The sequence below is a fragment of the Eptatretus burgeri genome, chromosome 2 (genome assembly GCF_056783735.1).
Source record: "Eptatretus burgeri isolate ZD-2024b chromosome 2, Ebu_testis_v1, whole genome shotgun sequence".
NCBI lineage: Eukaryota > Metazoa > Chordata > Myxini > Myxiniformes > Myxinidae > Eptatretus > Eptatretus burgeri.
The window spans coordinates 43908433-43925739 of NC_140962.1; the positions used below are offsets into that span (position 1 = coordinate 43908433).

Consider the following 17307-nt stretch of genomic DNA (forward strand, 5'->3'; position numbering starts at 1 on the left):
CGACGATGAGCAAGTAATGAAAGCTCTTGTATTGAAAGTAATCGGCGCATATCCATTGGAACGGGTAGTCTGGAAGGATCTGGTTCATGGGTGGTGTGCTGGGTTGTGAGGGAGCCATGCGGTTGCAGTGGTTGCAATTGTTCCTGACGTATTTGATTGTAGGGGTGATTCCAGGCCAGAACACAGACAATTCAGCTCTTGCAATCATGGATGATACGCTTTGATGTGCAGCATGAAGAGCTTCCAGGCAGTCCTGTCGGAGGGACGGTGGGATGACTGCGATTCTTGGAGGTGATTACTCCATTCACGGTATGTAGGTGATCCCGGTATTGGTGGTATTCTTGGAGTGTCGATGGGATATCTTGACGAGAGATCGGCATGCCTGATTCGATGATGTTCACCAACCTGTTCATATTCTCATCACTACTAGTAGCCAATCGAACCTTGTTCCAGGTGATGGTCTTGAGTGTTTTGAGGGATGAAACTGCAGCGGTGTGCGATGAGGATGAATCAGTGTTTGATGTCTCGATGCAACGTATGCCAGCAAGGAAGTCTTGCCGTACTGTAGGGTAAGGAATGGTGTTGTCACTCTGGGGCATAGATGCAATGGATGATATGTCATCTGTCAGGTGCATCTTCTCGGGATTGTCGTCGCCTGTTGGGTGGCGGGAAATGGTGTCCGCCGCTCTGTTCTTTACACCAGGGACATGGACCATGTTAAACATGTAGCGAAGTGTTTTTTTCTTTGAGGTTCCGGAGTCGGTTGTTTGGGATTTCATCGAGTGATCTGTCACCAAAGAGCTTGAGAAGCGGTTTATGGTCGACCACAATAGTGAGATCCTTGCATCCCAGGACAAAATAGCGAGCTTTGTCCAATGCGTCAGCCACGGCTAAGGCTTCCCCTTCAATAGGGCCATAACGAGATTCTGCTGAGTGTGTGAAACGACTTCCGACTAGTGTGATCTTCCATCCTGTGGGACAGCAAAACAGGGTGGTTGATTGACATGAGAAATGTTTCTGGAAGAGCCAGAATCCGACACCGACTTTCGACCAATCTGTGGCGAGGCATGTTGGTCTAGACTTGTCGAATATCTCTACGCCAGACTCAATCTCGTTGACAATGACCTTCTTAGATTCATGAAACAGTTCGTTCAGGCGGTCGTCCCAGGCGAATGTGGTGCCAGGCTTGAGGAAGGCTCGAAAAGGTAGCATGCGCTCTGTCATACTGAATGCATATGAAACTTGATTTACCAGCCCAAACCATGAGCGGATATCCGTGATGTTTCTGGACAGAGGGAATTCCATGATATCCTGTAGGAATCGTTTGCAGGGCCGAACGCTATCCTGTGTGATCTGGAATCCAGCGAACTCCACAGTCTCCTGGCCAAATACGAACTTCTCTGGGTTGAGGATGATGCCGTTTCGTCCACAGATATTCAGCCACTTACAAGCCTGAAAGAAACTTTCTTCGAGGTTGTCAGCCCAGAGTAGATAGTCTTCTATGCACTTTGTTTTGTTTGGAAAGTCAGAGGCAATCTAATCAAAACGCCTTGAGTATCCATCGCCAGAGGCGATATACCCTTGTCGAGCGGTACGGTAGCGGTACCTGCCCCAGGGTGTGATAAAGGTCGTGAGGTGTCTGTCACCTTCTTCCAGTGGAATGCTGTGATATCCATTCCATGCATCAAATACTGTCTTCAGTGTTCCTGAGGGTACAGACCGTGCTTGGTGGAAGGGTGATTGTGTGTGATGGGTTTCACATGTAGCGTGGCGGTTCAGAAGTTGCATGTCTACGGTACGACGAGGTTTGCCGTTCTTTTTAGCACACACAACCATACGGTGGCACCACGTAACTGGCTCTCCGATTGGGACAGGTTCCACAACACCTAGCCTAACGTCGCGATCCAATCCAGCTTTGGCTTCTTCCTGCCAGTGGATGGGGACTGGTACTGGTGTGTGGTGGGCCATGGGTGTAGCATCTGGGTTGATCATGAGACGTAGTGGTGGTCCATCCATCATTGGGAGGGGTTGATGCTCGCAGGTATTAAAAGTGCTTGATCTGTAGTGATCCAGGAGGAATTGATGAGGTCTCTCACGGTTCGCTGACGTGGCTGGGAAAGGCAACTTTGTGGGCATTGGTGGTGGCTTCTCCCAAGGAGGATAGTCACATTCAGATGTAAGTCCATTGTCATTTCTGGGTAGGGGGTCTAGTACATCTGAGGTGGCATGGACTGTGTCTCTGTCTATCTCACCAACTGTAGGGAAGGTGTCTGTGATCATGCCCAGACTGATACATGCATCTCGACTGAGGAAGAACTTGTCTGAACTGTCAGTGACGTAGGTAATCTGTCGAGTCTCCAAGTTGCTGCCATCTTTGTCTTTGCCTGATATCCTGAGAATGACGGCACCGATGATTTTGATCCCCTTGTTGTTGGCAGCGTGCCTCCTCATTGTGACTGGGATTAGGTCTTTGGTCTTGAAGCCAAGGCCGGAGATAGCTTTCATGCCAGCCAAACAGCTTTGACAACCAGTATCCGCCATACAAGTGATGCATTTGGACTTGGTCTGGGTGTAGAGAATGTATCCTAGGTGCTTGTAATCAACCTGGAATGCTCCGATCATCAGTTTAACGAACGGTTGGGGCTTTGATGATTTCCGGATCCAGGTGTCAGACAGATGGTTGTACAGGTGGTGGTCCAGGCTCATAGATTTGTGGAATGTTGCATCAGTTGCGACTGTGCACAAGGAATCAAACACGGCACCTTCTGATTCGTTAGCGTTGGCCTTGGTGGTTGATTTGTTCTTGTTTTTGCACACATGATCGGAGTGATTGGTCTTCCCATAATGCACACATGTATGACCATGGGCGGGACACTCCTTCTTTCTGAACTTGGCGAGGGATCGGTGCCCGTGTCCTTTCTTTCCACAGTAGTAGCACTGCTCTGACTTGTCTGTTGTTTTGCGATCATTGTCATGGTAGCCTCTTAGTGTGTCATTCTTGTGACGTCGGTAGGAGCTGCTGGCGGCATCCATCCCATGTGATGGTGACTGGAAGAGGCGTGAGGCTGAGCGTTTGCCAGATTCTTTAGCTTCGACAAACTGGTAGATTTCTTCGAGTTTCATGTTCTGGTTATGGTCGCCTATTAGGTCGAGTTGAATGGCCTGGTCAATGAGCCCACGGGTTACACAGTCACAGAGTACCAGTTCTGTGTAATTCACATTTTGATTGCAGTGAGGGTATTGAATGATGAGTTTACATACACCTGCTTGACCACGGAGACGTGCCCCAAATGATCTGACGGATTCGTCATGGTCCTGGTGCATATCATGTAGTGTAGCGCGAGCAACCATGATGTTCTCTTCTCTCACTGCAAGTCGCTTGATAGCCTTAAGGACATCGCCCTCTGAGTTGTTCGTTAGTGTGCCGCCAGCATTGTGAGTCAAGTCTTTTCTTAATTGTTCATCGCAACATTCCAGCAGTTGGATGACCTTGTCTTTGCCTGTCACTTTGGTTGCATCTGCATAGTCGGACCATCGCGATTGCAAATGGGCCCATTCCTTGCTTGTCCCAGCGGATGAGATTGTGGGACGTTTCACCTGCTCAACTTTAGCTGTGTAACAACGTTGACATTGGCATCTGTGTGAGTTGTGGCATGAGTCGTGATGAGCGCCGCAGCCAGGACTGCTTCAACACCGTGGGTGGAGTACTCGCAGTCAGTGAGAGGACAGTTTACGTTGGGCATCCTGGGGGTTGGTTGTCTCAGCGGTGATGTTCAATGCTCAGCTTCATCATAAATAGGAACTACTCCATTTTGTGCCAACCGTTTATTAGATTACAAATGACGAAGCTGCATCTGCAAATACACAATAATATAACTGTTATTACCTTTACCAATGTTTGTGTTCATACATTACTCTCTACCGATTACCTTCAATTCCTATTTTCCCCACTTTCCCAACACCCCCCACCCCTCCCAACCAAACACTCTGTCTCTTGTCTGAAATTAAAAAGAAAAACCCCCCAAAAAACTACCTTTTCTCCCTGCATACCCACGAGTCCCGATCCTTCTTCTTCTTATCCTCCTCATTCCTCCTCCTTCTCATTCCTCCTCTTCCTCCTCATTCTACCTCCTTCTTCCTCATTCTTCTTACTCCTCATTCTTCCTCATTCTTCCTCTTATCTTTCTTCGACTTGAGCTGACCCACTCTCACCATTACCTTCACAATTTCTTTCTACAACCTTCCATTCCCAAATCTTACCGATTTTTTTTTTTCAAAAAATAATAATTTTTCCTTGTATCCTCAATCTATACAACTCCTGCAACCACGTATCTCTCCACTCTTCCTGATACTTTTCATCGATCCATCAGCTTCGCCCTGCGTTTACCGTTCCAAATTCACCATACATCTCCACGATTTTACTTCAACCTCCCTTTTTCGAATCTTATGCAATCCTTATTTACAATAAATCCATAAATTCACTTTTGACTCTCCACCTCCCATAGCCACGTGCTTCCCCCGTAACCACGTGATCTGTTTCCACCCCCTCCGTTTACCGATACAAATTCACCATTCACCTCACGATTTTTCTACAACCTTTCCATTACCTAATCTGATGAAAACTCTCAAAAATAATAATTATTAATAGTAATAATAAAAACGATCTCTTATAATGAATGCTTCATCTTCCTCTTTCCACGGGTGGTACTCTTTACTGTATCATAATTATTCACTACTCTTCTTTCGTGTCAACAGACTGCTCTTAATTCGACCTTTCCTTTATAACTTGCCGAAAAAAATTCAACTGTTACAGCGTTTCTTCTCTCCATTCTCTGATTTCGCCTTTATTGCATCATTCAAGAAATGTCTTTAATCGCATAACTGACCTAAGAATTAAAAAAAAAACCCAGTTTGCTTTGAATGTTTGCTTTCCATCAACCATTCTTTCTTTTTTTTCCAACTTCAGTGCCAACTCACCCCTCTCACCCCTCCCTCTCAAAGCAACCATCACACTCTTCTCCCTCCAAGCCTCCCTCTCAACTTTCTCAAAAACTCCCCCCTCACCTTTCTCCCTCAACTCTCCCCACTCACCCTTCTCTCACCCTTCACAAAGTCCCCCCCCCTCTCATCCACAAAGCTGCCTCCTTCCCCTGCCCTCTCACTTCCATCTCATCACGCCACTTCGTCAAATCCTCAACTGTCTTCTGCCTCCTCTCCCCCCCCCCCGCCTTCCCCCAGCACCACAGAGCTTTTTCTCCTCCTCATCCGGCCCCCTCCCCAAGCTATTCTGCAATCCTCTACACTCTTTTAACAACTCTCCTTACCTCCTCCCCACTCCTCCCTTGTCCTTACCTCCCCCTCCCTCCTCCCTTGTCCTCCCCTCCCCCTCCCCTCCCATCCTCTGCACCCAAAGCCTCCTCCCCTTCCTCTTCATTAACAGTGTGGACTTCAAATATCCGGGGCCTTCTGTCAAACCTTACAGATCTTTCCATACAGGTTGCCACTGACAAACAAGACTTATATTAATCTGCCTAACAGAAACTTTCCTCCCTCGAGACATCTCTGACTCCCAAGTATCTCTCCCTGATTACTCCCTCCTCCGGTATGACCAACCTGAGCCTCGACCTGGTGGAGGAGTTGCTCTCTTCATCAAAGACTCTATTCCTCACTCTCCATGCACTGCTCTCACTCCCCCACACCCCCAGGAATACCTCTGGCTATGGCTTCCCCTCCACTCCCACCTCATGTTTATATGTGTACTGTACCATCCACCAAACAGTGATGACTCCATTTACATCTCATTATCCGAAAACATGGACCACCTTCTATCTTCTCATCCACACTCTTCCTCATATGTGATGATTTCAGTTATCATCATGCCAGTTGGATTGGTGTGGGTACCTCTCTCACCTGTCATGGCACCTCAGCAAAAGCTTTCTGCGACTCATTGGGACTGACTCAATCGGTCAATTTCCTGACACGGATCTCAACCAATGGTACTCGGTCTCTTCTGGATCTGATTTTGACAAATTTCCCGAAAAATATCTGCCGCTCTTATACCGCTCCAATCGGTTCTTCTGACCACGTCCTTGTCAAAGTGGACATCTCTCTGGCTGTTATCAGAGAACCACCTCAGCACCGTTGAGTCTGGCATTTCACTCAAACCGACTGGCAGGGTCTCCAAGCAGCCATCAAACTTCTAGATTGGTCTCCTATCGCTGCTTTCTCCAACGCCAACTCATACTGGGAATCCTTTCAAACAAACTTGCTCTCCCTCATGCACATATTTATTCCCTCTCGTCTTCAGTTGTCCTACCCTTCCTCCCGCCCTTGGTTCACTGAAGCTTGTGGCGAGGCAGTTGTCCTTAAACAACTTGCCTTTGCCTCATAGATAGCAAACCAAACTGAGGGTGATCTCAGTTCCTTCCATAAAACTCAGAACAAGTGTGTATCTACCCCCAGGAGAGCCAGAAAACAACATCTTTCTCATCTCAAGTCTGAACTCTCAAACCTCTCTCCCTCCTCCAAATCCTGGAGCATCTAATTAAATCTGTTTCTGGTGAATGTTCCCCCTACATCCCCTCCCTCACATCAAATGGCTGCACTGCTGATATGGTATGTGAAAAGGCTGAATGCCTAAACTCCATGTTTGCATCGAAATCTTGGGTCCGAAACCCATCGCTTTTTGTACCCACCTTACCCAGTCGCACCCAACTGTCCCTGGACTCTGTGTCCTTTTCTCCTGACAAGGTGGATAGCTTGTTCTCAAACCTCGCCTCAGATTCTGAAACCGGTCCAGATGGCATCAGCCCACGTGTCCTAAAAACCTGCTCCTCTGCTCTTGCTCACGCTCTCTCTGTTCTATTCACCCTCTCATTTGCTCAAGGTCATCTGGCATCTGCTTGGAAATCAGCAAACATTACCGTCCTGCACAAAAAAGGTGCAAAAACAGATCCCTGCAACTACAGACCAATCAGCCTTCTCCCAATCATCAGCAAGGTTATGGAATCCGTCATCGCTTCAGACATTAAATCCTTCCTCTTCTCCAATGGCTTGATTTCCAATCATCAATTTTGGTTCAGACCAGGTCACTCCACCAAACTCTCTTCCTATGGAATCTCACCAAACTCTCCAAACTCTCTTCCTATGGTATCCAAGGCCATCTCCACTCATGGCTCGCAGACTTCCTCTCCTGTCACAGCCAACGTGTGGCTCTAAATGGAGTTCTTTCATCCCCTCTTCCTGTCCAGGCTGGATTTCCTCAAGGCAGTGTTCTGGGCCCCATTATTTTTCTGGTTTTCATCAATGATCTCTCAGACTCTCTGGAAAATCCTCTTTGTCTCTATGCTGATGACTCCACCCTACTTTCATGCTGATCTACTTTCTCAACAATTCTCTGGAAGAAGTCCTTTCTTTCAAGCTTCTGGGTCTCACCATCTGCCATGATCTTTCCTGGGAAAGCCACATTTCCAACCTGGCCTCCAAAGCCAGTCACCGACTGGGAATCTTCCGTCGTGCGAAGTCCTTCCTCGGCCCACCTGAGCTCCTGACTACAGACAACGCTTTCATCCGCAGCCTAATTGAGTACTGCTCTCCCCTCTGGGTTGTTGCTCCTGCCTCCCACCTTTCTCGGCTTCACGCTGTGGAAACCAAGGCATTTTGGATCAGTGGTATCTCCTGTGATGAGGCTGAGTCTTTGGGCCTCTTTACTCTCTCACCGCAGGCAAGTCGGTGGTCTTTCTGTCTTGTACCGTCTCCTCTCCAGCCTCGCCCCCCCCCGCTCTCTCTGCGATTTGTCCCCACCACATTTCCGCAGGGTGCTCAAGGTCCGCCAACAACCCCCTTCTGGTAAAGCTACTAAAATCATGAGTCTCTGCTCACCTTCACTCTTTCATTCCTCTTTTTTCCCACCTTTGGAATAAACTCCCTCACTTTATTCAATCCCATTCTTCCCTCCAGGCCTTCAAAACAGCTGTTCACCACCACCTCTTGTCATCCCCCATCCAAATCCTTGATCTTTTCTACCCCCGTTAATCCACCCCAAACCCACCTCCTTCATATTCCCTGCTTTCCTTCCTGATAGTCCCTGTAATATCCATCTTGTATACCTGTGTTCCCCATGTTATAACATCATTTAATTCTCCTATCTCAATTTCATCAGATTACCTTTAAACGAATTTCCTTCAGGATTACTAACCCAATATTCAACATCTTTTAGATTATTAATATAAATATAAATTTCATTTCCATTATTCTCAACAGTTCCATCTTCTCTTTCCAATGCTTCATGCATAAGAGTTTTTGATCTTGTCATTTGAATTTGTTTCATTGCCTTCTCCAGTTTTGGATATATTGCAAGGAGAGGATAAACTTTTGTTAAGACTATTTGTAATGAAGGGGATTAATTAAATTATGTTTTTGGAGAAAACAAAGAAGCTTTCCCACAAAAGGAAATTGTTGAGTTTAAATTATTATTCATTGTTGTTCTTATCCAATAATTATTATAATTGTCTTTCTTCAATTTAACATCTCTTACATATTTTTCAATATCTTCTATCAAGTTATTCTCTTTATGCCTGGTGTTGGCTTAATGGTTAGGATAGTGGGCTTGGGATTCTCGAGATCCTGAGTTCAATTCCCACTTGGCTTTTGAATTAATACCAGGTGGGGTTGACTCTGCCTGTCATCCTTCCGAGGTCGGCAAAATGAGTGCCAGCTTGCTGGTATCCTGTGTCAGAGTGGCGACCTGTCAAGGTTTGTGTCCACTAGTCAAGGAGACTGGTTAGGCAGCACCAACGCTCTGCACTGAGTATGGTCCCAATGGATGGATGGATTCTCTTCTGAAGTGATTGAATGAAATTCATGTTTTGTTTGTTCATACGTTTTAATATCTTCATCCATTTTTTTCTCTATTTAGTTAAGATTTATTGCTTTGAATAAAAATTAACCTCCAACCAATCGTTTAAGTTTCATCTCTGCTCAACAAAGATATTTGAACCAAGAACCAAGTTCCAACATATTGTTTGTTAATATACTCGATGGTGATGAATGTTATAAGAAAATTAAGTTATTCCCTAAAATGAACATAAACAAATATTCATTGACTCTCCATATATGACTTTAATGGAAATGTGTCATCAGTTGCATCGTGGGAGAAATAGGAGGAATGTTTTTTTTTTTGGGAGGGGGGTGGGGGGGTTGGGGTATGTGTGTTTCAGAATCAACAAAGGGTTTTTTTTGGTGGAGAGTGAATCTTTTGAGGATTTAACCTTTGTTAATGACTTAGTTGGGGAGGGAGAAATAGGAGCAATTTTTTTTAGGGTTTTGGGGTGTCGGTCAAATAGTTTTTCACTTTTCCCCCATTCACTTCAATGTAAAATTTGATGCGTTTTAGAACATTTCCCGACTCCTGATGGGTATTTCTGCTCAAGTAACAGATGAACCGATTTATCATTTAATTCAAAATCCCTCCCTAATAAACCGAAAATCAAAGCCCTACCCTACCGATCTGTAGTAAACATGCGACTCGTTTTCATCCTCATGAACACTTCCACCTTCCTCTGAATCACTCGCACAAGGCTCGAAACAATACGGCTCCACAATTCCCCAAAAGAGTTTCCATGACTAATTTTGTCTCCAATGATTTCTTCAAAATCCCAAAGATCAGTTTCACCATTCTGAGAACCTTTAGTGTTGCTAATGACGGTGGAATCAGTATTGGTGAGGTTGGAAATGTGGCTTTCCCAGGAAAGATCATGGCAGATGGTGAGACCCAGAAGCTTGAAAGAAAGGACTTCTTCCAGAGAATTGTTGAAAAAGTAGATCAGCATGAAAGTAGGGTGGAGTCATCAGCATAGAGATAAAGAGGATTTTCCAGAGAGTCTGAGAGATCATTGATGAAAACCAGAAAAATAACGGGGCCCAGAACACTGCCTTGAGGAAATCCAGCCTGGACAGGAAGAGGGGATGAAAGAACTCCATTTAGAGCCAAACGTTAGCTGTGACAGGAGAGGAAGTCTGCGAGCCTTGAGTGGAGATGGCCTTGGATACCATAGGAAGAGAGTTTGGAGAGTTTGGTGAGATACCATAGGAAGAGAGTTTGGTGGAGTGACCTGGTCTGAACCAAAATTGATGATTGGAAATCAAGCCATTGGAGAAGAGGAAGGATTTAATGTCTGAAGCGATGATGGATTCCATAACCTTGCTGATGATTGGGAGAAGGCTGGTTGGCCTGTAGTTGCACGAATCTGATTTTGCACCTTTTTTGTGCAGGACGGTAATGTTTGCTGATTTCCAAGCAGATGGCAGATGACCTTGAGCAAATGAGAGGGTGAATAGAACAGAGAGAGGGTGAGCAAGAGCAGAGGAGCAGGTTTTTAGGACACGTGGGTTGATGCCATCTGGACGGGTTGCAGAATCTGAGGCGAGGTTTTGACAGCAAGCTCTCCACTTTGTTAGACAAAAAGGACACAGAGTCCAGGGACAGTTGGGTGTGACTGGGTAAGGTGGGTACAAAAAGCGATGGGTTTTGGACCCAAGATTTCGATGCAAACATGGAGTTTAGGCATTCAGCCTTTTCACATACCATATCAGCAGTGCAGCCATTTGATGTAAGGGAGGGGAAGTAGGGGGAACATTCACCAGAAACAGATTTAACTAGAGGGGGAGCACTCGGTGGAGTGCAAAACCTCTGCCGCCAATACTGCTGGGTCACTTAAGTGAACCTGATATCCTATTAATTGTAGGTCAAAACGGATCAGACTCTACTGAACCACGATTGAATAAACTAAACTAGATCGACGCGCATGTAGAAATGCCAAAAAAAATCGAAATGTTTTTGAAAAAAAGGTTCAAAAATTCTGGTTTTTTTTCTCTAACATTTTTTTGGGGTTGGAAATCACTTAAAACATGTAGAAATGCAAAAAAAAAAATTAAAAAAATTTTTTTCAAATAAAATCGAAATTTTTTTGAAAAACAGTTGCAAAATTTTCTGTTTTTTTTTTTCTCTAACAAATTTATTTATTTTGGGTTGGAAATCACTGAAAACATGTAGAAATGCAAAAACAAAAATTCAAATATTTTTTCAAAATGGCCGCCATAGTGGCCATATTGGACTTTCGACCAAGTCCAAAATCTAACGGCATGATCCTTGGACCATACCTAACCCCCCCCCCCCCACCAAGTTTCGTCGAAATCCGTCCAGGAGTTTTTCCGTAATACTGTTCACAAACAAACAAACAAACAAACAGCCAGGAGTGGAAACAGTAACTAGTCCAGGCCCTGGCATAGAACCCCGTATACATTTCTGACTGCATAGACTTTGACAGTTGATTTGAGCATGGAATACCTCGAGCTTTAAGAATCTACTAGGTGGAATTCTGAAATTTGTCGCAAAATCCGGAAAACAGCCATTTTCCAAAATGGCCGCCACCAGGTCAGCGCCAAAAAACAAATGCATACAACTTCTGATAAGAACATAGTAGAAGGACGATTTTGGTTTCTGTTATATGGTTTTTAAGTATGCCCGACAAAGTGGTGGTGTCAAATCGCATTTTAGACGTTGCCCAGTTGCCAAAATCCAAGATGGCCGCCACCCAAAATCCATCAAACATGAAAATGTGTATAACTTTTGATAGGAATGTAGTAGAAGGACGAATGTCGTGTCTATTATAGGGTTTTCAGGTATGCCCGACACGGTGGTGGGGTCCAAAGGCATTTCAGACGTTGCCCAGTTACCGAAATCCAAGATGGCCACTACCCAAAATCCATCAAACATGAAAATGTGTATTACTTTTGATTTTGATGGGAACGTAGTAGAAGGACGATTTTGGTGTCTATTATGGAGTTTTAGGTATGCCCAACACAGACTTGGCGCCAAAAAAACATTTTTGATGTTTCTCAGTTACCGAACACCAAGATGGACACCAAACTATATTCATCAAACGTGAAAACGTGCATAACTTTTAACAGAAATGGTGTCTGGTGTGGCCATCTTGACAGTCCTAGGTAACAGTTTTATATTTAACATTATCTAATTTGCCAAAATCCAGCATGACCGCCAATCAAGTATGGCAAACAATCAAATCAGTTAAATAAGATACACACAAAGTTTTATAGAAGTATGACAAACATTTATCAAGGGCGAGTACAGATTCTTAATATTTAATAACAATAATGAGAGAAAAAACATTGCAGAATAATATTACACAGTACAGTCATTGCCTGTCGTGGTATGAATATGAGTTCAAGCACAGAGAGTGGCAAGTTATGATATTGATAAAGCAATTAGTTCTTACGTCCCATCCTGACGTTGGATGAACAGGCAATATTTAGTGTACTGACCTATCTGCGCTACCCAAGATGTCACTGACCTAATTGACTGACTACTTATTAGTTATTTTGACATGCTGATTCTTGTTGTTTGTGACACAAGATCACAGTTTTTTTCCCAGCCTTTTTGCATGGGCAGCGCTTTGTGTTACACTTGACCATGCATTTACAGATAACAAGCTTCCCATGGGATAATGAATTCAGACATTTGGCAGGCAAGAGGATGTCATTATCCATTACCCAGCCATAATTCGTCGGATCTGGAGCTGAATGGGGGTCACCAAGAAGGCACAGGACATTACGCACAACAAAAAAGCTCTCTGGATATGGCCACGAATGATGCTTGATGTGGGGGGTAGGGCTTCCAAGGGCTTCGGCGTCGTAGCTCAAATATGGCACTCCACTCGAAGCTGGTCGAAGGTCCGAGATTCTGGCTTTGACTTTGCACCAGCCCACACATGAACAAGATACTCCTCAGCCTTCTGAACGACCTCTTCAGTGAACTGATTTGACTCTGCAAAATCGGCAAGGAACTTCTGTGGTTCACATGAGAGAGACGCGTGTTTTGTGCCAATCTTACTAAGCGAATCATCGCCAGTGAGGACATGCGCCTTCACTATGACCCTGCACAGTCCCACTCCCAACTTATCTGTGAGAACATGCAGTGGTATATAACGCCTATGCTCACCGGAGCCAAACTCTACCCACAACTCTAGAAGACCCCTCTCTCGCATTTGAGAGATAAAGCGAAGTAAATACACTATTGTGTCAGTATCATTAGAGATCACGAGCAGCCGACTACTCCCACGATCCACCTCCCATGCACAGTGAAGAACTAAGCGATCATCAGCTTCTTCCACATGACATGTCAAAGCCTCGATAGATTCACAGGTTTCGGCAGACAGTGGGATTGACTATCTGCCTGCGCACAGCAACTGTGCTGGCACAACTTCCTCATCTGTGATGCATCCGCTGAGCATGACGGGCAGCTTGACTAACAGAGGAGTTGATGCCAGCTGGCGGGCAAGCTGCTGCAACTTGGTTTTATTGGAAGGCGATGTCCAGAACTTCTCAAGTTGCTGTGGTATTGGGACATCTGCAGTGAGCTCAATGAGGTCAACAGACCCCACTCTGCCAGCACGACGGAACCTTTCTCCAGCTTTAACGGATGACTCCAGGTAGCTGTCAAATACGACGTGGAGGCTGGTCCTGGAGCAAAATGAGCGGCCCACAGATAGGACACAGCTAATTGCGCGATCGAATGTTCCAGAGGATGTTAAGTTTGGAAATGACCGAATTTTAGACATGAAGTCTAAGATAAGGGATATGCCCCCCCCCCCCCCCAGGAAAATACATGTCTTCAACCGTTAAATACTTCTCCAGATCAGCAATCAGTGCACTCTTGTCAGGTTTGAAGGGGAGGTCACCTTCAAATATTGTCGAAATGGGGATGATATCATGGCCATAGATAGTCGAGTGTCATGCCCCGCTCTTTCACGATCTCAATGTCATGCTGAGCTGCCGCTATCATCTTGGGCGACACAGTTACAGGAGCTGTAGTCGTCGCAGAGGGTGGTTTGTAGTCCATTTGCAGCAGGTTTCTTTTTGATATGGTGACCGATAATTTTTTTTGTCTTCTCCAGTAACCGCTCTTTCCGAAATTCTTTGACCAGTCGATCTCCGTTCTGTTGCACCTGAAGCAGCGCACTGCCACTTCATCATCTGCCAACTGTTTGGTGATGAGGTTATGGAGCTTGATGCCTGGAGCCTCGATGATGTAAGGATTGCCCCTATCTCTCACAAAGTCCAGAAGCCTTGCCACGTTTTCGTTGAGCTGAGCAGCTTTGCGACCAGTGAGTTCATGATGAATCCTTGCTGATTCGCTGTGATTCATTGATACATCATTCATCATCTCCCTAAAATTGTTAGAGACAAGCATGATTTCGTGAAATACAGTAGACTAGGTGTAAGTCGGCAGCGTGTAACTCGTCACTTCGCCTAAGTCGGCAGCGTCAAAAAGTCCCGAATTTATCTCGTATTAAATCCCTTTGAATAAAGGGTCATCACTCTGTAAGTCGTCATTTCTAAGTTGTCACTTCGTCTAAGTCGTCAGATGTTGTCCATTCCCACCTAATGGAAACTCAAGTAAATTACCACTCCTAACTCGTCACACGGAACTGCTGCCTCGTGAGAAGCCCAATTTCATGGAATCGTGATGCTCGCTCATTGGTGTACACCGCCAGTGATAGGCTATTTATAACTGCGTACACACGTGGATCGCACTGCAGGCAGGACAATGGCGACTAAGCGTAAGCTTACAACTAAAACCTACCAAGAAAAATACGACATTATCCAGTTTTGCGAGGCAAATCCACTGATGAAGAAAACAGACATAGCTGAGAAGTTGGACATCAAACGGCAGACATTGAACGATATCTTGAAGAATAAGGGCAAGATATTTGGACAAGTGGAGAAGATCGTGAGGCTGGTGGGAAGTGTGAAATGCGTGAAATGTGTGTCCTTTGAAGATGTCGATGACGTGCTCATCATCTGGTTTCGGCAAATGTCGGCTCAGCCAAATATTCGGTTTCGGCCGATTCGGCCGATACTGTCTTTCGGTGGAGGATTGCCCAGCCAACATCATGGAATACAATGACCGGTTTGAATCCTTTCTCATGCACCAGATGCCCAAGAGTTTGAGGCAGTCAAACATAACGGATTACTTCGCGAAGAAGTAAAAGATCGATCGAGCTTAGTCTTGAAGTCCGATCTTGGTTTTATCTTGGCTTGTTTTGTACATTACCGCACTCGCTTACACATCGGTGTGCCAAGGTTAGGTATCCCTATCGAGACTTGACCACCTGCACGTTAACTTACCTTTCAGGAACCCTGTGATTTTTCTTCCAGCCTTTTCTCTTCCTTGTTATCAGACCATGATGTGGTAACTCTGAACCTATCCTTCCTTGAGCATACAGGCAGGAATACTTATTGGATGTTTAGTGGAAGGCATAAAATATAACCGATTTGAGGAATCCTTTTGTATTTTATGGGAAGTTGCAGTCTTCAAAAAAAAAAATCTTCTTTCTCTTCAATCAACTTATGGTGGGATAATATGAAAACTCAGATTTGGGTATGATGATAGCAATTTAAATTATATAAAACAAATGATAATCTTTGTTGGAATTTGACATTTTTCAGTGAGAGAGTAAAATGGCTAATGAGAGTCATGAGAGAAGCTACCGTTGCTTCTCGAAAGGAAGGCCCAGTTAAGGGATCTGATGCAAGAGAAAGCGGTGGGTACGCTAATGAGACTGAGGAGACAAGAGATACAGGGTGTTCCAAAAAGACCTGGACAACTTTGGTTGTTAATATATTTAGAACCACAAAAGATACAATGATACCCTTTGGTTTATATGATGCAGAAACTCATAAAGTTTTGTGCACACCATCAATACTCTTCAATGTGAGCTCCATTTGTCATGTGCAGAGCATCAAGGCGGTACATGAGTTCTTGAAACGTTCGGCTCAGCATGTTTGCGTCCACCAGTGTCCATGCAGCTGTGATCCAAGAATGAAGATCCTGCAGCTTTGCCACCTTGATGTTGTTGACAATATCTTTGACAAATCCCCACAGAAAAATAATCAAAGGGGGTTATGTCTGGTGATCATGGGGGCCAGGCAGTTGATCCATCTTCACCAATCCAGCTACCGATAAATTTTTCATTCAGGATCGAATGACTAAGGCCCAATGAAGGAGAGTGCTGTTCTGTTGAAAAATGATATCAAGTTGCAGGTCTTCATTATGTGGGAAGGTGAATCCTTCCAACATGCTCATGTAAATTGTTGAGGTCACTGTACCCTCCGCAAAGAAAAACAGACCACCAAGCGATCATGGAGGAGGCCACAACACACATTGACCTTTGGACTGTCGCTCATGTGTTCAATGACCACGTGGGGGTTTTCAGAGCCCCAGATCCTCACATTGTTCCGGTTGAAATTCCCTAATACATGAAAGCAAGCTTCGTCTGTGAACATGACCTTTTTCCAGGTAATCCTCCTCCTCCTCCTCCTCCTCCTCCTCCTCCTCCTCCTCCTCCTCCATTCGACTGAGCATTTCCAAGTCAAACTCCTTGCATTTGGGTCCATCATTTGGTTTGAGTTCCTGCAGAATCTGCACCTTATGGGCATAAAGCTTGTCTTTTATGCAAAATTATATGTGCAGTGGTGGTTGGTAGTCCCAGTTCCCTGGATGCATGTCAAATTGATTTTCTGGGACTTTGTTGAAATGATTCACACAGTCGTTCAACGTCCGCTGCACTTGTGCTTGGTCGACCGGTACTTTTCTGTTTCTGACAACTTCCAGTCTCCTTAAGCCTCCTGTACCACTCTCTGATACTAGTCCGCAATGATGGATTCCTTCCATACCTTGTACCGAAATTACGCTGAACTTGCGTGTCAGATCTCGGCTCGATGAAACATTCAACGCAGTGAGCTTTCTCCTGTGGAGCTGCCATTTTCTTTTTACATTAAACCACCAGACCTGAAAAAAAGAAAACCTTATGAGTTTCTGTATCATATAAAACAAAGGTATCATTGTGTCATGAGTGGTACTAAATATATTAAAAACCAAGGTTATCCATGTCTTTTTGGAACACCCGAGCAGAAAAAAAACTTTATAAACTAGAAGGGAACTCGGTGGAGCACATACCTCCACCATGCAATCAATGCCTGATCAAGTAGAATGTATCATGGCTAAGAAATTTTTGAAATATCATGTAAAATATCTTTTTTGGCCCCATCTCTCAATGGTGAAAAATCACTTTAAAAATTAAAAAAAATTCTCATATCCAGATCTGGATTTGGATCTTCACCAAAATCGAATCAATTCGTCCTTGTCACACAGCGAACCTGACCACCAAATTTTAACCAAATCAATCCATAACCATTTGAGATATTATGCACACAAACAAACAGACA

At 44.7% G+C, this 17307-nt stretch overlaps 2 protein-coding genes across 17 annotated transcripts in view; one reads left to right on the top strand and one right to left on the bottom strand.

Annotated features, from left to right (window-relative positions):
- Positions 1-17307, top strand: part of LOC147031932 (uncharacterized) — a 174867-nt gene that overhangs the window by 4711 nt on the left and 152849 nt on the right. The window lies entirely within an intron of this gene.
- LOC147031933 (uncharacterized) lies at positions 601-15862 on the bottom strand. Its single transcript, XM_085859904.1, is given in 5 exon segments — positions 601-3611; positions 12779-12979; positions 13253-13539; positions 14025-14246; positions 15786-15862. Coding segments are annotated over 5 exon segments (3681 nt in total). The 3' UTR covers positions 601-717.